General features: G+C 42.6%; 1 protein-coding gene across 1 annotated transcript in view; it reads right to left on the bottom strand.

The window, feature by feature from the left end:
• The window catches only part of KYAT1 (kynurenine aminotransferase 1), a 51,476-nt gene that overhangs the window by 2,620 nt on the left and 25,877 nt on the right, over positions 1-22,979 (bottom strand). The window contains exons 2-6 of the mRNA XM_064291348.1: positions 6,726-6,784; positions 3,185-3,332; positions 927-1,076; positions 759-845; positions 388-516 (exon numbers count right to left, since the gene is read on the bottom strand). Of these exons, the coding sequence (XP_064147418.1) occupies positions 388-516; positions 759-845; positions 927-1,076; positions 3,185-3,332; positions 6,726-6,778 (567 nt within the window). The 5' untranslated portion in view covers positions 6,779-6,784. The remainder of the gene's footprint in view (positions 1-387; positions 517-758; positions 846-926; positions 1,077-3,184; positions 3,333-6,725; positions 6,785-22,979) is intronic.

Here is a 22,979-nt window from a genome sequence, read left to right as displayed (position 1 = left end):
CTGCAACACTGGCCCTGTGCATTTGGTCCTGTCACATTCCCATTTTACAGGTGAGAAAATACTTCAGAAGCAAAGTCACTGTCCCAAGGTCACTGGGAAGTGATGGTGGCACCCTGTCCATTAGCCCTGGTACTTTCCCTGGGGATTCTTGCCCCTGTCCCTGGGACCTCTGGGTACCTCAGTCCTCAGACAGGACCTGGGGGCAGAGATCCTGAAAGATATGAGCCTGAGGAAGGACCTTAGAGCTCATTGCCTGCAGCCTTCCCACTTCTCAGATTAAGAAACTGAGGTCCAGAGGCAGGAAGGACACGGTTGCAGAAAATCAGTAACGGAGCCAAAACTTGAACTCAGTTTGGAGGAGTTCTGAGAAGGAAGTCTCTCAGGTACCTTTCCCAGGGGATTGCTGGGTGTGTTGAGGACCAGAGCTTTGGTGCGAGATGTGAACTTGCTGGCCAGCTCTGTGGGGTCCAGCTGCCAGTTGCTGCTGGAATCTAGTTCCCCGTCCTGGGAGAGGCTCTGCAAAAGGAGGTAGGAGGGGGTGGACAATACTCACCTTCCTGACAGACATTCAACTTCAGGAATTCAGCCCTCCGCCCCCAAGCATCTGTTCCCACCCCCTCTCTTCTGGGGCTCTGGACTACCCCACCCCCATCATCTCAGAGGAACTACCCAATTTCTTCTTTCTCTCCTTACCAGGACCCAACCCAGCTCACCCTTTGGACTCCTCTGCCCACCTGCAGCCCACTTAGCATCCTTACCAGCTTCAGGGGTACAAACACAGGGCGACCCCCTGCCATCAATGTCATCGGCTCATAACAGTCAAAATAAGGTTCAATGATGATGACCTGAGTACAAGGGCCAGATTAGCTGGGCTCAGCCCTGCCTTGACCCCTCATGCCAGTCCAGCCCAAGCCTTGCCCACTCACCTCATCTCCTTCATCCACCAGGGCCTGGAAGGCTGTGAATAGGGCCCCGTAAGCACCCACAGTCACCAGCACATTCTTGAGCGGCTCCATCTCTTGGCCCAGTAGCTTCCCAAAAAAACCTGCTAGGACTTTCGTCAGCGGTGGGTAACCCTGCCAGGACAGCAGGGTTCAGCAGCCTCAGCCACCTGAGCCCAGCCTGAGCCCACCTTCCTACTCAGCTGGGTTCAGGTAACTCTAGCTCTTCCCAGCTGCAGACCTAGGGGCAAAGTCGGCTCCTCTGGGGTGAGTTCTCTCATCTCTTCTATCAGGGCACTGAGCCTATTTTGTGCCGGGCCATATCTAGGGCTGGGATTTGGTGGAGAGCCAGACCCACTGCTTGTCCTCATGGAGCATGGTCTAAGGGAGCCCCTGAAGTAGTGAGAACTCCACACTTTAAACAGATCCCTTTGCGGCTTAAGAATCTACCCATCTGATTCTCCCAGTAGCCTTGTAAAAGAGGCATTATTTAATCCCCATTGTTCGACAGGTGGAAATTAGAGATCCAGAGAAAGGAAATGACTTTCCCAAGGTCACACACAGTTCAGGTTTAATAGGACTTTATACTGCAGCTTTGGAAGTACCCCACTTTGAGAGGAAAATTGGATCTGTAAGTTTATATGCTGAGGACACTTAAAAAATACTCAAGGCTCAGCCAAGTGACTGAAACCTAAGGTCTAGAGCCTAACTAAATAACTTACTTAACCAGATTTGACCAGGTAAAAATTAAAATTTTCTGTAGAGTAAAAGATACCATGAAAAAATTCAAAGACAAAGAGAAAAAAATTACAACATTAGGATGCTTAATATATAAAGAGCTCTTATACATCCGAACGAAAAAATGTAAATGAGCAAAAGTAGTTCATGAAATAAAAAATGCTGATGTCTGTGATGGTTAAGATTGTGTGTCAACTTGGCTGGGCCGTGATTCTCAGTGTTTATATGTGATCACTACCATGATTGAGTCCGCTGTGAGTAGTCAATCAGTTGAAGAGGAATTTCCTTGGGGGTGTGGCCTGCATCCAAATATAAGCAGACGTTCTGGCTTTTTTGCTCTCTCTGGATCCTGGGGCTGCCTCCTGTTCATCTGACCTCCGGCTCCTGGGACTTGAGCTATCACCTTATCTGCAGATCTTGGAATTCGTTGATCTTCACAGCCTGAGAGCGGGAGCCCCACTCTCCGACCTGCCAGTCTTGGGTTTGCCAGCTTGAGGCTATGTGAATTGAGAGAAGCCTCTGTCCTGATACATGGACTTGAGACATTCGAGCCTCTACAATTGCGTGAGCTGTTTCCTTGATACAAATCTCTCTCTATCTATATTTATACGCTTCACTGGTTTTGCTTCTCTAGAGAACCCAGCCTAAGACAATGTCCAATATACATATGAAAATAATAATAATCAAAGAAAAGCAACACTGAAAATATCCCTATGCTATTACAAGAATGCAATGGTAATATAAGCAGATTTGAAAAAGATTGATAATGCCCACAGCTGGCAAGGATGTGGGAGAAAGGAATCCTCTTTGTGGCCCAATGAATGCACTTCCCAGCCATTTATATCTATTTAAAAAAATGTAAATCTCATATGGAGGTGTGTGTGTGTAAACACGTGTAAAATGTGTGTTTATACAGGCATTTAAAAAAGTTAAAAAAACTGGAAGGCTCTATGGCAAACTACTGACAGTAGTTCTCTCCAGATGGCAGAATTAGAATGCCTTTCTTTCTAGGTAATTCTGATGCATACCGAAGTTTAAGAACCACTGCGCTAATCCAGGAGCAAATACGTACTAGGTGGCCCTTTAGAGAACACTTTTGGATTGGGGTCTAACCAAATCAACAGCTTGTCTTCAGGGCTCAGCTTAGGTGTCACCTCCTCCAGGAAGCCTTCTCTAATGTATCCATCCCCAGGTTACATTCTCTCCCATACTGCCTCACCCTCCTCCATCACCGTATTTATCAACTGGCTCTGCCATTGCTGGTTTCTTGTCTGCCTTTCCCAGTAGACCCAGAACTCTCAGCACTGGGCCTGGAATAGGGGGGTGCTCAGTGAACACTGAACTATAGCTGGCCTGAATCTTTGGCTCTGCCCCAAGCCGCCTTCTGGCCACTGATGTGGTTTTCAGGAACCCTGACACCCATGTGGGGCAGGGTGTTCCCCTCCTCCCCCTGGGCCTCCTCAGAAGCCTGTATCCAGGACCCTGGGAAGAGCCAGGAGACTCACAAAGGCCGTGGTGTACTGGTTGAGCATGAAGTTCCCACTGACAGCATGCTGAAAGGCTTCCGTGGCAAAGTTTGGGGGTGCAAAGTCAGGGAAGCCCTGGCCCAGGTTCACGGTCTCATTTTCATTGGTCAGCTTGACAAACTCCACCCTGAGTGACAAACAGAGAGTTGGCACCAGGGCACCCCAACCTGGACTTCTGCCTGTTTCCAGGGCAGGGTAAGGAAGACACAGGCCCTGTCTAGAAAAACTGGACAGCTAGCTTCCAACCCCAGCGTGGAACTCTGTGTGAGGGTCATAACCAGTCCCATCCTTTGAGCTTTGGTGGCTGAGCACTATGCCAAGGGCCTGTACTAGCCCAGGGGCTTTCAAGCTTTTTTGAACACGAGGCACAGTAAAAATTAACCTTTATATTACAAACACTGTGGTGCAGAAGCCCATAAACATCATCCTTCTAGATGAGATCTACCTATTGCAATATTTTCTATTCTCTCCTCTCCTTTAAAAATACTTGTTCGGTACAACAACAGGTACATAGACCAATGGAACAGAATTGAGAACCCAGACATATATCCATCCACATATGAGCAGCTGATATTTGACAAAGGACCAGTGTCAGTTAATTGGGGAAAACATAGTCTTTTTAACAAATGGTGCTGGCATAACTGGATATCCATTTGCAAAAAAATGAAACAGGACCCATACCTCACACCATGCACAAAAACTAACTCCAAGTGGATCAAAGACCTAAACATAAAGACTAAAACGATAAAGATCATGGAAGAAAAAATAGGGACAATGTTAGGAGCCCTAATACAAGGCATAAACAGAATACAAAACATTACTAAAAATGACAAAGAGAAACCAGATAACTGGGAGCTCCTAAAAATCAAACACCTATGCTCATCAAAAGACTTCACCAAAAGAGTAAAAAGACCACCTACAGATTGGGAAAAAATTTTCAGCTATGACATCTCCGACCAGCGGCTGATCTCTAAAATCTATATGATTCTGATAAAACTTAACCACAAAAAGACAAACAACCCAATCAAAAAGTGGGCAAAGGATATGAAAACTCACCTCACTAAAGAAGATATTCAGGCAGCTAACAGATACATGAGAAAATGCTCTCGATCATTAGCCATTAGAGAAATGCAAATTAAAACTTTGATGCGATTCCATCTCACTCCAACAAGGCTGGCATTAATCCAAAAAACACAAAATAATAAATGTTGGAGAGGCTGAGGAGAGATTGAACTCTTATACACTGCTGGTGGGAATGTAAAATGGTACAACCACTTTGGAAATCTATCTGGCGCTTTCTTAAAAAGTTAGAAATAGAACTACCATACAACCCAGAAATCCCACTCCTCGGAATATATCCTAGAGAAATAAGAGCCTTTACACAAACAGATATATGCACACCCATGTTTACTGCAGCACTGTTTACAATAGCAAAAAGCTGGAAGCAACCAAGGTGTCCATCAACGGATGAATGGTTAAATAAATTATGGTATATTCACACAATGGAATACTACGCATCAATAAAGAACAGTGACGAATCTGTGAAACATTTCATAACATGGAGGAACCTGGAAGACATTATGCTGAGTGAAATTAGTCAGATGCAAAAGGACAAATATTGTATAAGATCACTATTATAAGATCTTGAGAAATAGTATAAACTGAGAAGAACACGTTCTTTTGTGGTTACGAGAGGGGGGAGGGAGGGAGGGAGGGAGAGGGTTTTTTTACTGATTGATTAGCTGAAAAGAACTGCTTTAGGTGAAGGGAAGGACAACACTCAATACATGGAAGGTCAGCTCAATTGGACTGGACCAAAAGCAGTTTCCGGGATAAAATGAATGCTTCAAAGGTCAGCGGAGCAAGCGCAGGGGTCTGGGGAACATGGTTTGCCGGGACTTCTAAGTCAATTGGCAAAATAAATTCTATTAAGAAAACATTCTGCATCCCACTTTGAAGTGTGGAGTCTGGGGTCTTAAATGCTAACAAGGGGCCATCTAAGATGCATCAATTGGTCTCAACCCACCTGGATCAAAGGAGAATGAAGAACACCGAGGTCACACGATAACTATGAGCCCAAGAGACAGAAAGGGCCACGTAAACTAGAGACTTACATCATCCTGAGACCAGAAGAACTAGATGGTGCCCGGCCACAACCAATGACTGCCCTGACAGGGAGCACAACAAAGAACCCCTGAGGGAGCAGGAGAACAGTGGGATGCAGACCCCAAATTCTCATAAAAAGACCAGACTTAATGGTCTGACTGAGACCAGAAGAATCCCGGCGGTCATGGTCCCCAAACCTTCTGTTGGCCCAGGACAGGAACCATTCCCGAAGACAACTCATCAGACATGGAAGGGACTGGACAATGGGTTGGAGAGAGATGCTGATGAGGAGTGAGCGACTTGTATCAGGGGGAGGCTTGAGACTGTGTTGGCATCTCCTGTCTGGAGGGGAGATGGGAGGGTAGAGAGGGTTAGAAACTGGCAAAATCATCACGAAAGGAGAGACTGGAAGGAGGGACCGGGCTGACTCATTAGGGGGAGAGTAAATGGGAGTATGCAGTAAGGTGTATATAAGTCTATATGTGAGAGACTGACTTGATTTGTAAACTTTCACTTAAAGCACAATAAAAATTATTAAAAAAACAAAAAACTTGTTCAACTCCCCTAAGTGGACTTTATGACCCACTAGCGCATTTGTGAAGACCAGAGTTTGAAACACTCTGATCAAATAATTTTCCCAATAATCTTGCGAGGCACATACTATTCCTGGCTCACTATGCAGATGAAGAAGCTGAGACTCGCAGTGACTTGCCCAAGGTTTCCCCTTTAGGGTATGGCAGAGCCAGGCTGTGATGTCACATCTGTCTGAAGCAAAGTTTATGCTCTTGACAACTACCCTGGACAGAGAGGGGCCCCACCAGCCTTGGCCCCTACCATTCCTGGCCCCCAATGACCTTTCTTCTGGCCCTGCCTGGGGACTACCCATCCAGAAAAATGGAGAGGCTGAGAGGCTGGATGAGGGGCTAGTATATGGTTCCCAGGTGGCTGGGGGCAGGGGAGTCAGGCTTGAGCTCACCTGAGTTAATATGCCTAACAATAAATACTATGTCTAAAATTTGCCATTTTCTCCCCAGAGCTCCCTAATACCTCTGAGGACACACTGGGTTTCTGAGGCTCAGGGAGGGCAGTGACCTGCTGAGAATCACACAGTGGCTAATGGCAGAGCTGAGACTCAGCATCAGGTGGTGAATGCCCCATGGTAGATGAACCTAGGGGCTGGGGGAGCCAAGCAAGGTGAAGCTGAGATTTAAACCAAGCCTGCTGCCCTGGGCCAGTGTCCCCTTTTGCTTGACACCAGCAGCCTCCTGGCCTCTCCTCAGCTATGGCCGTAAACCTCACAGACCATGCACTGTGCCGTCCTGGGTCCCACTGTCATATACTGCAGACCCGATGGCCACACCTGTCCCACCCCTGTGCCCTAGAAGGTACCACATACGTCCCTGGCCCAGCTCACCATGGGTTCTTGTCGAGCCCGTCCAGCCTTCGGGCCTGCAGCCGCTTGGCCATGGCAACCTGGAGAGAGCGAGAAGGCAGTTAGGGTCTATCCAGGTATGGCAGCCTGATCAAGCTGTGGGAAGTGGCTGGTTTCTGGGCACATCCCCACTTCTTACACATCCTGGGAGGAAGCAGAGATCTGAGATCCCAGATGGTGGGGTTAGCCATCAGCCTGCTTCCCCAACCTGTCCAGACAGGTTCCTCTCTATTCTTCTACCCTCCAAACTGCTCATAGGGGAGCCAACCAGCCCAGCCTCCCCTGGGGAAGCTGGGCTCCTCTCCAGACAGAGCTCTGATTCAACAGGGTTAAAGTTTGACTGAGGGAGGGCTGGGCGATAAGGAGAAGCAGGAGGAGGAAGGAGGAAGGAGAATGGCAATTAGACAGCAGCTCCTACAGGCTTGCTGTGTGCCTGGCCCTTGTTAAGCTTTTTCATTTAACTCTCAGAACAATTTGCAGGCAGTATGGCAGGTGGTATGTTACAGCTGAGAAAATGTGACGATGAGGGGGTGTATTCTGCTCAAGGTCATGTAACAACTACACTCAGACTCAGGCCTGTTTGACACAGGCCACGTTCTAACTCAGGAGAGGGGTATACTCTCAGTCCTGGGAAGGCCTCAGGGGTCTTCACTCCCCCTTTACACCTCCTTCTCCTGCATTCTTCACAGGACAGCTTCCTTCTCACCCCGAGGTGCGCGTAGAAACTGGCTGGCCTGAGAGTCACCAAACTCAGGTCCTAAGCCTGCCTTGGTTGGCTGACACTGGGTGGCTTAGCTCCTCCTGGCCTCAGTGTCCCCATCAGCACAGACTCCGTGGTCCCTCAGTCATCTTCTGGCCCAGATGGCTAGAAGGTACTGTAGCCAGGTCTCTAACATTAGCTGTGGTGAATAGAGACCCCTCGCTGTGTCGTTCCTGTGCTCATGATCTCGCTCAGTCCTCACAGCTTCCCCAAAAGGAGGTGCCATGATTGTCCCCATCTAACAGATACACTGAGGCGCAAAGAGGTGCTGACCAGCACCCTGCTCAGGGCAGTTGCAGCAGCAGAGCTCTGAGCACCAGGCCCCCTGCACTGGAGAGGGACACGAGGGACCATCTTTACAGGTGCCCTTTTTTCCCCATAGCCTGGGTGTCTTGCTGATGTGAGTGATTTGCAAAGACCCAGCATGGGGCCTGGTACCTAGTGGGAGCTCTGCCAACATTGGCAGTCCTGTCCCTTCAGTGAATCCATGGCACCTGTCACCAAGCCTGGCACTCAGTACACATCAAAACAGTTTAGAACCGAGGGTGATCCCTGCCAGGGAAAATCATGTTATAACCAAAATGTTAGTGGTGGTTATCTTTGGTTGGTTGGTTAACAGATGTTTTTTGTTTTCTTCTTTTCCAAATTTTCTCAAATAAATGTTTTACTTTTATGATTTAAAAGTTTAGGCGACAGTGACATATTAGGATATTTACTGATGTAATATATTGGTATCAATAAAACAGGTTGCCAAATAGTGTTACAGTATGATTCTGTTTAGTCAAAAAAACAATAAGTCTTTACACATATATACATGTTTTCTATGAACATATATGCATAGAAAAGGTTTGGAAGGCAATATATCAAAATGTTAACAGGTTTTCTTTGAGTGGTGGAATTCTAGATGATTTTAATTTTGTGTGTGCTTTTTTCTGTTTCCAAATTGTTGCACAGTGAACATACCATACTTGATCAATTCTAATACACGCATTTTTTCACATTGCACTATCTCTGAATTCAGGTGCATCCAACAATTGATAGCATGAGTTTAACTGGCATTTTGTTTTCTTTCTGGTCCATAAAATAACAGCACAGCTTACAATCGATGGCATCTTGCATTCGATGATATGTAGAATTGCTTTTGAATTGGGGATGCATCATATTAAAAAAATAAGATGGGGAGGCGGGGCCAAGACGGCGGACTAGGCAGACGCTACCTCGGATCCCTCTTGCAACAAAGACACGGAAAAACAAGTGAATCCATCACATACATAACAATCTACGAACCCTGAACAACAAACACAGATTTAGAGACGGAGAACGAACTAATACGGGGAAGCAGCGATTGTTTTCAGAGCCTGGAGCCAGCGTACCAGTCAGGTACGGCACAAGCACAGAGAGCTGCTCCACCCCCCTGAACTAACACCGGGAGGGGGCCCAGCCAGTTCGGCGTGGTGACGCAGCCGGTGGGAGAAGTCCCCGGGAGGCAGTGACTGGTCTTGGAGCAGGGAGAGCAGCGTCCCAGCCGGGGAACCGGCCCGCCGGGATTTGGACTGGACGCAGCGGATTTTCTGGAAAAACTAGTTTCCCAGTGATGGCTCGGAGACAGCAATCCATATCAAACCACTTAAAGAAGCAGACCATGACAGCTTCTACAACCCCCCAAACAAAAGAATCAAAATCTTTCCCAAATGAAGATACAATCCTGGAATTATCAGATACAGAATATAAAAAACTAATTTACAGAATGCTTCAAGACATCACAAATGAAATAAGGCAAACTGCAGAAAAAGCCAAGGAACACACTGATAAAACTGTTGAAGAACTCAAAAAGATTATTCAAGAACATAGTGGAAAAATTAATAAGTTGCAAGAATCCATAGAGAGACAGCATGTAGAAATCCAAAAGATTAACAATAAAATTACAGAATTAGACAATGCAATAGGAAGTCAGAGGAGCAGACTTGAGCAATTAGAATGCAGACTGGGACATCTGGAGGACCAGGGAATCAACACCAACATAGCTGAAAAAAAAATCAGATAAACGAATTAAAAAAAATGAAGAAACCCTAAGAATCATGTGGGACTCTATCAAGAAGGATAACTTGCGTGTGATTGGAGTCCCAGAACAGGGAGGCGGGACAGAAAACACAGAGAAAATAGTTGAAGAACTCCTGACAGAAAACTTCCCTGACATCATGAAAGACGAAAGGATATCTATCCAAGATGCTCATCGAACCCCATTTAAGATTGATCCAAAAAGAAAAACACCAAGACATATTATCATCAAACTCGCCAAAACCAAAGATAAACAGAAAATTTTAAAAGCAGCCAGGGAGAAAAGAAAGGTTTCCTTCAAGGGAGAATCAATAAGAATAAGTTCAGACTACTCAGCAGAAACCATGCAGGCAAGAAGGGAATGGGACGACATATACAGAACACTGAAGGAGAAAAACTGCCAGCCAAGGATCATATATCCAGCAAAACTCTCTCTAAAATATGAAGGCAAAATTAAGATATTTACAGATAAACACAAGTTTAGAGAATTTGCAAAAACCAAACCAAAGCTACAAGAAATACTAAAGGATATTGTTTGGTCAGAAAACCAATAATATCAGATATCAGCACAACACCAGGACACAAAACAGAATGTCCTCATATCAACTCAAATAGGGAAATCACAAAAACAAACAAATTAAGATTAATTAAAAAAAAATACACATAACAGGGAATCATGGAAGTCAATAGGTAAAAGATCACAATAATCAAAAACAGGGACTAAATACAGGAGGCATTGAACTGCCATATGGAGAGTGATACAAGGCGATATAGAACAATACAAGTTAGGTTTTTACTTAGAAAAAATAGGGGTAAATAATAAGGTAACCACAAAAAGGTATAACAACTCTATAACTCAAGATAAAAGCCAAGAAAAACGTAACGACTCAACTAACATAAAGTCAAACACTATGAAAATGAGGATCTCACAATTTACTAAGAAAAACGTCTCAGCACAAAAAAGTATGTGGAAAAATGAAACCGTCAACAACACACATAAAAAGGCATCAAAATGACAGCACTAAAAACTTATTTATCTATAATTACGCTGAATGTAAATGGACTAAATGCACCAATAAAGAGACAGAGAGTCACAGACTGGATAAAGAAACACGATCCATCTATATGCTGCCTACAAGAGACACACCTGAGACTTAGAGACACAAACTAAAACTCAAAGGATGGAAAAAAATATATCAAGCAAACAATAAGCAAAAAAGAAGAGGAGTAGCAATATTAATTTCTGACAAAATAGACTTTAGACTTAAATCCACCACAAAGGATAAAGAAGGACACTATATAATGATAAAAGGGACAATTGATCAGGAAGACATAACCATATTAAATATTTATGCACCCAATAACAGGGCTGCAAGATACATAAATCAAATTTTAACAGAATTGAAAAGCGAGATAGATACCTCCACAATTATAGTAGGAGACTTCAACACACCACTTTCGGAGAAGGACAGGACATCCAGTAAGAAGCTCAATAGAGACACGGAAGATCTACTTACAACAATCAACCAACTTGACCTCATTGACTTATACAGAACTCTCCACCCAACTGCTGCAAAGTATACTTTTTTTTCTAGTGCACATGGAACATTCTCTAGAATAGACCACATATTAGGTCATAAAACAAACCTTTGCAGAGTCCAAAACATCGAAATATTACAAAGCATCTTCTCAGACCACAAGGCAATAAAACTAGAAATCAATAACAGAAAAACTAGGGAAAAGAAATCAAATACTTGGAAAATGAACAATACCCTCCTGAAAAAAGACTGGGTTATAGAAGACATCAAGGAGGGAATAAGGAAATTCATAGAAAGCAACGAGAATGAAAATACTTCCTATCAAAACCTCTGGGACACAGCAAAAGCAGTGCTCAGAGGCCAATTTATATCGATAAATGCACACATACAAAAAGAAGAAAGAGCCAAAATCAGAGAACTGTCCCTACAACTTGAACAAATAGAAAGTGAGCAACAAAAGAATCCATCAGGCACCAGAAGAAAACAAATAATAAAAATTAGAGCTGAACTAAATGAATTAGAGAACAGAAAAACAATTGAAAGAATTAACAAAGCCAAAAGCTGGTTCTTTGAAAAAATTAACAAAATTGATAAACCATTGGCTAGACTGACTAAAGAAATACAGGAAAGGAAACAAATAACCCGAATAAGAAACGAGAAGGACCACATCACAACAGAGCCAAATGAAATTAAAAGAATCATTTCAGATTATTATGAAAAATTGTACTCTAACAAATTTGAAAACCTAGAAGAAATGGATGAATTCCTGGAAAAACACTACCTACCTAAACTAACACATTCAGAAGTAGAACAACTAAATAGACCCATAACAAAAAAAGAGATTGAAACGGTAATAAAAAAACTCCCAGCAAAAAAAAGCCCTGGCCCGGACGGCTTCACTGCAGAGTTCTACCAAACTTTCAGAGAAGAGTTAACACCACTACTTCTGAAGGTATTCCAAAGCATAGAAAATGACGGAATACTACCCAACTCATTCTATGAAGCCACCATCTCCCTGATACCAAAACCAGGTAAAGACATTACAAAAAGAGAAAATTATAGACCTATATCCCTCATGAACATAGATGCAAAAATCCTCAACAAAATTCTAGCCAACAGAATCCAACAACACATCAAAAAAATAATTCACCATGATCAAGTGGGATTTATACCAGGTATGCAAGGCTGGTTTAATATCAGAAAAACCATTAATGTAATCCATCACATAAATAAAACAAAAGACAAAAACCACATGATCTTATCAATTGATGCAGAAAAGGCATTTGACAAAGTCCAACACCCATTTATGATAAAAACTCTTACCAAAATAGGAATTGAAGGAAAATTCCTCAGCATAATAAAGGGCATCTATGCAAAGCCAACAGCCAATATCACTCTAAATGGAGAGAACCTGAAAGCATTTCCCTTGAGAACGGGAACCAGACAAGGATGCCCTTTACCACCACTCTTATTCAACATCGTGCTGGAAGTCCTAGCCAGGGCAATTAGGCTAGACAAAGAAATAAAAGGTATCCGGATTGGCAAGGAGGAAGCAAAGTTATCACTATTTGCAGATGACATGATTATATACACAGAAAACCCTAAGGAATCCTCCAGAAAACTACTGAAACTAATAAAAGAGTTTGGCAGAGTCTCAGGTTATAAAATAAACATACAAAAATCACTTGGATTCCCCTACATCAACAAAAAGAACACCGAAGAGGAAATAACCAAATCAGTACCATTCACAGTAGCCCCCAAGAAGATAAGATACTTAGGAATAAATCTTACTAAGGATGTAAAAGACCTATACAAAGAAAACTACAAAGCTCTACTACAAGAAATTCAAAAGGACATACTTAAGTGGAAAAACATACCTTGCTCATGGATAGGAAGACTTAACATAGTAAAAATGTCTATTCTACCAAAAGCCATCTATACATACAATGCACTTCGGATCCAAATTCCAATGTCATTTTTTAATGTGTTGGAGAAACAAATCACCAACTTCATATGGAAGGGAAAGAAGCCTCGGATAAGTAAAGCATTACTGAAAAAGAAGAAGAAAGTGGGAGGTCTCACTCTACCTGATTTCAGAACCTATTTTACAGCCAAAGTAGTCAAAACAGCCTGGTACTTGTACAACAACAGGCACATAGACCAATGGAACAGAATTGAGAACCCAGATGTAGATCCATCCACGTATGAGCAGCTGATATTTGACAAAGGACCAGAGTCAGTTAATTGGGGAAAAGATAGCCTTTTTAACAAATGGTGCTGGCATAACTGGATATCCATTTGCAAAAAAATGAAACAGGACCCATACCTTACACCATGCACAAAAACTAACTCTAAGTGGATCAAAGACCTAAACATAAAGACTAAAACGATAAAGACCATGGAAGAAAAAATAGGGACAACCCTAGGAGCCCTAATACAAGGCATAAACAGAATACAAAACATTACCAAAAATGATGAGGAGAAACCCGATAACTGGGAGCTCCTAAAAATCAAACACCTATGCTCATCTAAAGACTTCACCAAAAGAGTAAAAAGACCACCTACAGACTGGGAAAGAATTTTCAGCTATGACATCTCCGACCAGCGCCTGATCTCTAAAATCTACATGATTCTGTCAAAACTCAACCATAAAAAGACAAACAACCCAATCAAAAAGTGGGCAAAGGATATGAACACACATTTCACTAAAGAAGATATTCAGGCAGCCAACAGATACATGAGAAAATGCTCTCGATCATTAGCCATTAGAGAAATGCAAATTAAAACTACGATGAGATTCCATCTCACAACAACAAGGCTGGCATTAATCCAAAAAACACAAAATAATAAATGTTGGAGAGGCTGAGGAGAGATTGAACTCTTATACACTGCTGGTGGGAATGTAAAATGGTACAACCACTTTGGAAATCTATCTGGCGTTATCTTAAACAGTTAGAAATAGAACTACCATATAACTCAGAAATCCCACTCCTCGGAATATACCCTAGAGATACAAGAGCCTTCACACAAACAGATATATGCACACCCATGTTTATTGCAGCTCTGTTTACAATAGCAAAAAGTTGGAAGCAACCAAGGTGTCCATCAACGGATGAATGGGTAAATAAATTGTGGTATATTCACACAATGGAATACTACGCATCGATAAAGAACAGTGACGAATCTGTGAAACATTTCATAACATGGAGGAACCTGGAAGGCATTACGCTGAGCGAAATTAGTCAGATGCAAAAGGACAAATATTGTATAAGATCACTATTATAAGATCTTGAGAAATAGTAAACCTGAGAAGAACACATACTTTTGTGGTTACGAGGGGGGGAAGGAGGGAGGGTGGGAGAGGGTTTTTTATTGAATAATCAGTAGATAAGAACTGCTTCAGGTGAAGGGAAAGACAACACTCAATACATGGAAGGTCAGCTCAATTGGACTGGACCAAAAGCAAAGAAGTTTCCGGGATAAAATGAATGCTGCAAAGGTCAGTGGAGCAGCGGCAGGGGTCTGGGGAACATGGTTTGCGGGGACTTCTAAGTCAATTGGCAAAATAATTCTATTATGAAATCATTCTGCATCCCACTTTGAAATGTGGCGTCTGGGGTCTTAAATGCTAACAAGCAGCCATCTAAGATGCATCAATTGGTCTCAACCCACCTGGAGCAAAGGAAAATGAAGAACACCAAGGCCACACGACAACTAAGAGCCCAAGAGACAGAAAGGGCCACGTGAACCAGAGACCTACATCACCCTGAGACCAGAAGAACTAGATGGTGCCCGGCCACAACCGATGACTGCCCTGACAGGGAGCACAGCAGAGGACCCCTGAGGGAGCAGGAGATCAGTGGGATGCAGACCCCAAATTCTCATAAAAAGACCAAACTTAATGGTCTGACTGAGACTAGAGGAATCCTGGCGGCCATGCTCCCCAGAACTTCTGTTGACACAGGACAGGAACCATTCCCGAAGACAACTCATCAGACATGAAAGGGATTGGTCAGCGGGTGGGAGAGAGACGCTGATGAAGAGTGAGCTAATTATATTAGGTGGACACTTGAGATTGTGTTGGCAACTCTTGTCTGGGGGGGGATGGGAGAATAGAGAGAGAGGGAAGCTGGCAAAATTCTCACGAAAGGAGAGACTGAAAGGGCTGACTCAAGAGGGGGAGAGGAAGTGGGAGTACGGAGTAAGATGTTATAAACTTATATGTGACAGACTGTTTGGATTTGTAAACGTTCACTTGAAGCTTAAAAAAAGTTAATAAAAAATAAAAAAAACAGCATCAATGAAAATTGTTGATAAATAACAATGGTTCCTGGGTGGTGGAAACAGTTTGCGCACGACTAAAACCAAAACAATAAAACCATTGCAAAAAAAAAAAAAAAAGTTTGCTGCTAAAATACACTGAGATGAATCTTTGGAATATTATTGGCTTTATTATTTGTATAATCAAAGCTATCATTTATATAGACAGTAAAAAATATACTTCCACCCATAAAAAAAAAAAAATAAGATGAGGATGGCTCAGGGAGAGCAGGGGGGAAGGTGGGGGAAGAAGCTGGAGTGAGGAGTTTGAAGAGGGTTGGGATGGGGTGCAGGGGCACAAACAGAGAGGAAGATGAAAAGAGGAAGTGAATGAAGTTGAATGGGTTTAGGAAGGGAAGAGAAATAATAAGGGTACCCCAGAAACTTGGGGTGCTCAAAGGAGTGGCCTTCAAGTACATCAAAGAGTGCTTGGATAAGTGAAAAAACAGTGCCTCTTCTTGGGCTTACGCATAATGTATTCATTCAGCCAATGCTTATTGAGCACCTACTATATACTGAGCCCTGGGCTTGGGCATGAGGGATGAAGTGGGAGGTAACAGCACCAAGCAGATCATTCAGGTGTAGTGCAAAAACTTCCAAACTAGAGGCAAGCGCAAGGGAGGGGCCCACATCCAGGCTGTAGTCAGGAAAGGCTTCCTGAAAGAGGGGGCTATATAAAGCTTTGAAGCCAGCACCAAGCCAGACCCCAGGAACCTCAGGCCGTGCAGGTGGCAGAGTGGAGGGGCTGGAGCACTTACAGTCTGGTGCAAGCACCGGGTAAGTGAGGAGGGTCCAGCCTTCTTCCCCTGGAGGGGCCCCGCCAGGTGCGAAAAAATGGCTGCCACATTCCTGAACATGCCTCCCTGAGCCACAGGACACTGCTAACTTCTCCAAGGGCAGAGGAGAAGGGAGGAGAGAGTCCCAGCCAGAAAACGATTCCGAGCCCAGGACTTGCATCTCACACATACAGCTCTAACATCAACAACAATAATAATGGCTAATAATTATGGAGTGGTCACTGCATACCAGGTATGACACCAAATGTTTTGTTGCATGATTATCCCACGCAGTCCTTATATCAACCCTGTGACCTACCCACACAGCAATCAGAGTACCCTTTCAAAATGTAAATCACCTGTCATGGATTGAACTGTGTCACCCAAAACTATGTGTATCAATTTGGCTAGGCCATGATTCCCAATACTGTGTGATTGTCCACCATTTTGTCGTTTGATGTGATTTCTCTATGTGTTGTAAATCCTATCTCTATAATGTTGATGAGATGGAATTAGTGGCAGTTATGATGACAAGATCTACTAGATTAGACTGTGTCTTAAGCCAATTTCTTTTGAGATATGAGAGAAGCGAGCAGAGAGACAGGGGGACCTTGCAGCACTGGGCGCAGAGTGCATCCTTTAGACCCGAGTCTCCTGTGCTGACAAGGACCTTCCCCCAGAGCCAACAGAGAGAGAAAGACTTCCCCTGGAGCTGGCACTCTGAATTTGGACTTCTAGCCTCCTAGACTGTGACAGAATAAATTTCTCTTTGTTAAAGCCATCCACTTGTGGTATTTCTGTTATAGCAGCACTAGGTGACTAAGACATCACCTCTCTGAAAACATGATCCAAGCAAGGATCACCAATGGCCCCTAACATCACAGAGTCAACCCAACTTTCTGTGCCATCTCTGTTAATACACACACACACCACCTGCAAATTATTCCTGCTGAAGAGCTGAACCTAAATCAGGTCACACCTCTGGATCGGGCTACCAGTTTACAGAAAACACAAGGGACAGAAGAACATGTTAAACAACACCACAGAGATGCAGTCAACAAATTCAGACTGAGGGAAACCCTACTGAACAAATGACTATAGATTAAATGAGAGTTACCAGAAGTTTCCATTAAGACTGATGAAAAAAATTAGAAATTGATAATGGTAATGACTGTACAACATGATAAAAGTAATTAATATCACTAAATTGTACATGTAAAAATGTTGAAATGGCAAATGTTTTGTTATACATATGTATCACAATAAAAAAAAAAGAGAAAGGTAACAGACATAAAATAAAAAAAAAATCAATGCCTTGAAAAAGAGGAAAGTTGGAGGACTCCCACTTCCTGATCACAATGCTTATTACAAAGTACAGGAATCAAGACAGTGTGGTACTGGCACAAGGACAGACACAGAGATCAGTGGAACAGAACTGGAAGTACAGAAATAAACCTTCACATTTATGGTCAATTGTTATTTGACAAGGATGCCAAGACAACTCAATGAGAAAATATCATCCAGCAATAAAAAGAAATGAAGTACTGATACGTGCAACAACAAGAATGAACCTTGAAAATACGCTAAGTGAAAGAAGTCAGGATTGTAGAATTTCATTTATACGGAATAGGCAAATCCACAGAGGCAGAAAGTAGATTAGTAATTGTCTTGGATTTGGGGTGGGGCGTGGGAATGAGTGTGACTGTCAATAGGTACTGAGTTTCTTTTTGGGGTAAGGTAAATATTTTAAAGTTAGATTGTATAACTGTGAAAACACTAAAAGCCATTGAACTGTACACTTTAGATGGCTGAATTATATGGTATGTGAATTATATCTTAATAAAGCTATTAAAAAAAAAACTCTCAAGGTTAAAAAAAAAAAAGTCAATACTTTGGTAGTGGCCATGTGGGAGCCTAACTGGCTGAGGGTTCTGGTGGTGTGCAGAAATCCATCACCCAGGCCATTAGCACTGAGGCTACGCTCAGGCTATGCTGAGTATGGCAGGGAAACTGAGGCAGGCCTGTTCCTGGGAGACACTGGACTCTATTTTGAGACAGGGAACTCTGAGGACTTCCACTGACTTTGCAGAAACTTTCTGAGAACAGTACCGCACTCTAAGGCTTTTTCTCCCCACCTGCTTTCCTTCCCTTTCTCCTCCAGGGCAGTTGGGCTGAAATCTCCGAGCCTCCTCTGCTCCCTCCCATTTTCCCCTCGTTGGTGTTTTTCCCCCAAAGAATTTCTTGTATGTCTAATCCCATTTTAGTGTCTGCTTCTCAGAAGCTGTGTTAACATAGCTCTGTGTGGGGAAAATAAGTGCATGTGTTTAGGGTGGGAGGCTGCTTTAGATGAAAAGAAACTAAAGAGACCCAATGTTGTTATTGTCAGATGCCATCTAGTTGGTTCTGACTAATAGTGACCCTGTGTACAACAGAATGAAACACTGCCCAGTTCTGTGCCCTTACTATATCAGACAATGTCCCGCTGCTATCCATAAGGTTTTCACGGGTCAGTTTTTTTCAGAAGTAGACTTTTTTTTTTAGACCACCAGGTCTTTCTTCCTAGTCTTAGTCTGGAAGCTCTGCTGAAACCTGTCCACCATGGGCGGCTCTGGTGATAATTGAAATACTGGTGACATAGCTTCCAGCATCACAGCAATGTGCAAGCCACAACAGTATGACAAACCGACAGATGAGTGGCGGAAGAGACCCTTTAACCAAATGTAATAGTTGATCCTTAACCGGATCCTGGATCAGTGATAACTAAAACAGAAGTTTACCAAAGGTATCTGTGACTTAATTGGAGAACTCTGAATATGTATATCAGATGATATGACTGAGTCAATGTCGAATTTCTTTGGTGTGATAATGTGGGGTCATCTGTCAGTTTGCCATACTGTGGTAGCTTGCCTGTCGCTGTTGCTATGTCACTGATATTTCAAATACCAGCAGGGTCACTCATGGTGGACAGGTTTCAGTGGTGCTTCCAGACTAAGACAGACTAGGAAGAAGGACCTGACAGTCTCCTTCTGAAAAAACCAGTCAGTGAAAACCTTATGAATAGCAGCAGAACACTATCTGAAACAGTGTTGGAAGATGAGCCCCTCAGGTTGGAAGGCACTCAAGATACAACTGAGGAAGAGCTGCCTCCTCAAAGTAGAGTCAATTTTAATGAGGCGGATGGAGTCAAGCTTTCAGGATCTTCATTTGCTGACGTGGTATAACTCATAATGAGAAGAAACAGCTGCAAACATCCATTAGTAATCAGAATGTGGAATGTATAAAGTATGAATCCAGAAAAACTGGACGTTGTAAGCAACAAGATGGAACGCAAAAACATCAATCTCCTAATGACTAACTGTCATTAGTGAGCTAAAAGGGACTGGTATTGGCCATTTTGAATCAGACAATAATACGGTCTACTATGCTGGGAATGACAAATTGAAGAGGAATGGTGTCCCATTCATTGCTAAAAAGAGCATTTCAAGATCTATCCTGAAGTACAATACTGTCAGTGATAGAATAATACGCATACACATACAAGGAAGAGCAGTAAATACGACTATAATTCAAATGTATGCACCAATCACTAATGCCAAAGTGTAAATTGAAGATTTCTACCAACTTTCGCAGTCTGAAATCGATCAAACATGTGATCAAGATGTATTGATTATTACTGGTGATTGGAATGTGAAAATTGGAAACAAAGAAGGATTCGTAGTTGGAAAATATGGCCTTGGTGATAGCAACGCCAGAGATTAAAAAAAAAAAATTTTTTTTTTTTTTACTGCATGATAGAATTTTGCAAGACCAACAACTTATTCATTGCAAATAACCTTTTTCAACAACATAAAAGGCGACTATACATGTGGACCTCACAGGATGGAAAACACAGGAATCAAATTGACTATATCTGTGGAAAGAGACCATGGAAAAACTCAATATCATCAGTCAGAACAAGACCAGGGGCTGACTGCAGAACAGACCAACAATCGTTCACACCAAGTTCAAGTTGAAGCTGAAGAAAATTAAAACAAGTCCACGAGAGCTAAAGCACAACCTTGAGTATATTCCACTTGAATTTAGAGACCATCTCAATAAAAGATTCGATGCATTCAACACTAATGACCAAAGACCAGATGAATTGTGGAATGATATCAAGGACGTTATATACGAAGAAAGCAAAAGGTCATTAAAAAGACAGGAAAGAAAGAGAAGACGAAAATGGATGTCAGAAGAGACTGAAACTTGCTCTTGAATGTAGAGCAGCTAAAACGAATGGAAGAAATGATGAAGTAAAAGAGCTGAACAGAAGATTTCAAAGGGCAGCTCGGGAAGACAAAGTAAAGTATCAGAATGAAATATGCAAAGATCTACAGTTAGAAAACCAAAAGGGAAGAACACACACTTGGCATTTCTCAAGCTGAAAAAGCTGAAGAAAAAATTCAAGGCTTGAGCTGGAATATTGAAGGATTCAATGGGCAAAATACTGAACGACCCAGGAAGCACCAAAAGAAGATGGAAGGAATGAATACACAGAGTCACTGTACCAAAAAGAATTGGCCAATGTTCAACCATTTCAGGAGGGAGTGTATGATCAAGAACCAATGGTATTGAAGGAAGAAGTCCAAGCTGCAATGAAGGAATTGGTAAAAAAAACAAGGGTCCATGAATTTACAGAATACCAATTGAGATGTTTGAACACACGGATGCAGCACTGCAGGTGCTTAGTCATCTATGCCAAGAAATTTGGAAGACAGCTACCTGGCCAACCAACTAAAAGAGATCCATATTTGTGCCATTCCAAAGAAAAGTGATCCAGCAGAATGCAGAAATTATCAAACAATATCAATACCACACGCAAATAAAATTTTTCTGAAGATAATTCAAAAACAGGTGCGGCAGTATATCCACAGGGAACTGCCAGAAATTCAAGCTGGATTCAGAAGAGGATGTGGAATGAGGGATGTCACTGCTGGTGTCAGATGGATCTTGGCTGAAAGTAGAGAGTACCAAAAAGATGTTTACCTGTGTTTTATTGACTATGCAAAGGCATTCGACTGTGTGGATCATAACAAATTATGGATAACATTTCCAAGAATGTAAAATCTAGAATACTTAATTGTGCTCATGGGGACCTGTATATGGACCAAGAGGCACTCATTCAAGCAGAACAAACAGATAGTGCATGGTTTAAAATCAAGCAAGTGTGTGATTAAGGTTTTATCCCTTCACCACACTTATTCAATCTGTATGCTGAGCAAATAATCTGAGAAGCTGGACTATTTGAAGAAGAACATAGCATTGAGATTGGAGGAAGACTCATTAATAACTTGCGATATGCAGATGACACAAACCTGCTTGCTGAAAGTGAAGATGACCTGAAGCACTTACTGATCTCTACAACCTTCAGTATGGCATACACCTCAAGATAAAGAAAACAAAAATCCTCACACCTGGACCAATAAGCAATATCATGACAAATGGAGAAAATACTGAAGTTAAGGATTTCATTCTACTTGGATCCACAATCAATGCCCATGGAAGTAGCAGTCAAGAAATCAAACGACGTATTGCACTGGGCAAATCTGCTACAAAAGACCTCTCTAAAAGTGTTGGAAAGCAAAGATGTCACTTTGAAGACTAAGGTGCACCTGACCAAAGCCATGACATTTTCAATCGCCTCATATGCATTCAAAAGCTGGACAATGAATAAAGAAGACCAAAGAAGAATTGATGACTTTGAATTATGGTGTTGGCAAAGCATATTGAATATACCATGGACTGACAGAATAACTAACAAGTCTGTCTTAGAAGAAATACAGCCAGAAGGCTCCTTGGAAATGAGGATGGCAAGACCTTGTCTCACATACTTTGGACATGTTATCAGGAAGGACCAGTCCCTGGAGAAAGACATCATGCTTGGTAAAGTAGAGGGTCAGTGAAAAAGAGGAAGACCCTCAATGAGATGGACTGACCCAGTGGCTGCAACAGTGGGATCAAACATAGCAAAGATTATGAGGATGGCGCAGGACTGGGCAGTGTTTCATTCTGTTGTACATAGGGTTGCTGTGAGTCTGAACCCACTCGGCAGCACCTAACAACAAAAATGCAGGGGGCCAGGCATTCTTAGGAGACATGTGCTCAAGTATTTAGGGGTGAAGGGTCATGATGTCTGCAACTTGCTTTCAAAGGATTCAGTCAAGAACATATATATATATATGTATATATACATATACACACACACATACACACACAGGCAGGAGTAGGGAAAGAGAGACTAGAAATGCACCCAAAATGTGAACTAGTAGTGAATCTGTGTGGTGGGCATATGTGTGACCACCATACAGTTCTGTCCACTTTGCTGTGCATTTGAATTTTACAAAATAAAAAGGGGAAAAGGAGACATATGTACCAAATGCAATGTGTAGACCTTGTCTGAGACTCTGGTTCAAATAAAGCAACAGTAAATGGTGCTGTCCTCAGACCCTGGGTTCCTTCAGTGAAGGGCCCCAGGTATCACAAACACCCAAACACAAAGCTACAAAGTTATTTTCTTTTCTGTCTCTTAAGGAAGGTTTTGAAAGTTTGGTTACTTATTGAGCAAACAGGGTCACTGGAGAGCGAAGCAAAGCTGAACTGGTTTCCCCTGGCCAGAAGAGGTGGAGCTGAGAGCCAGAGATAGAGATAGCTAGAGATGGAGAGCAGAGATAAGGTAAGAGAAAGAGCGAAAATCTGGCCTTTGCCCTGGGGAATCTGAAAAGAGGGGCTGCTTGATTTCAAGCTG

Source organism: Loxodonta africana, chromosome 9 (genome assembly GCF_030014295.1).
Source record: "Loxodonta africana isolate mLoxAfr1 chromosome 9, mLoxAfr1.hap2, whole genome shotgun sequence".
Lineage (NCBI taxonomy): Eukaryota > Metazoa > Chordata > Mammalia > Proboscidea > Elephantidae > Loxodonta > Loxodonta africana.
This window is presented reverse-complemented; position numbering and strand designations above follow the sequence as displayed.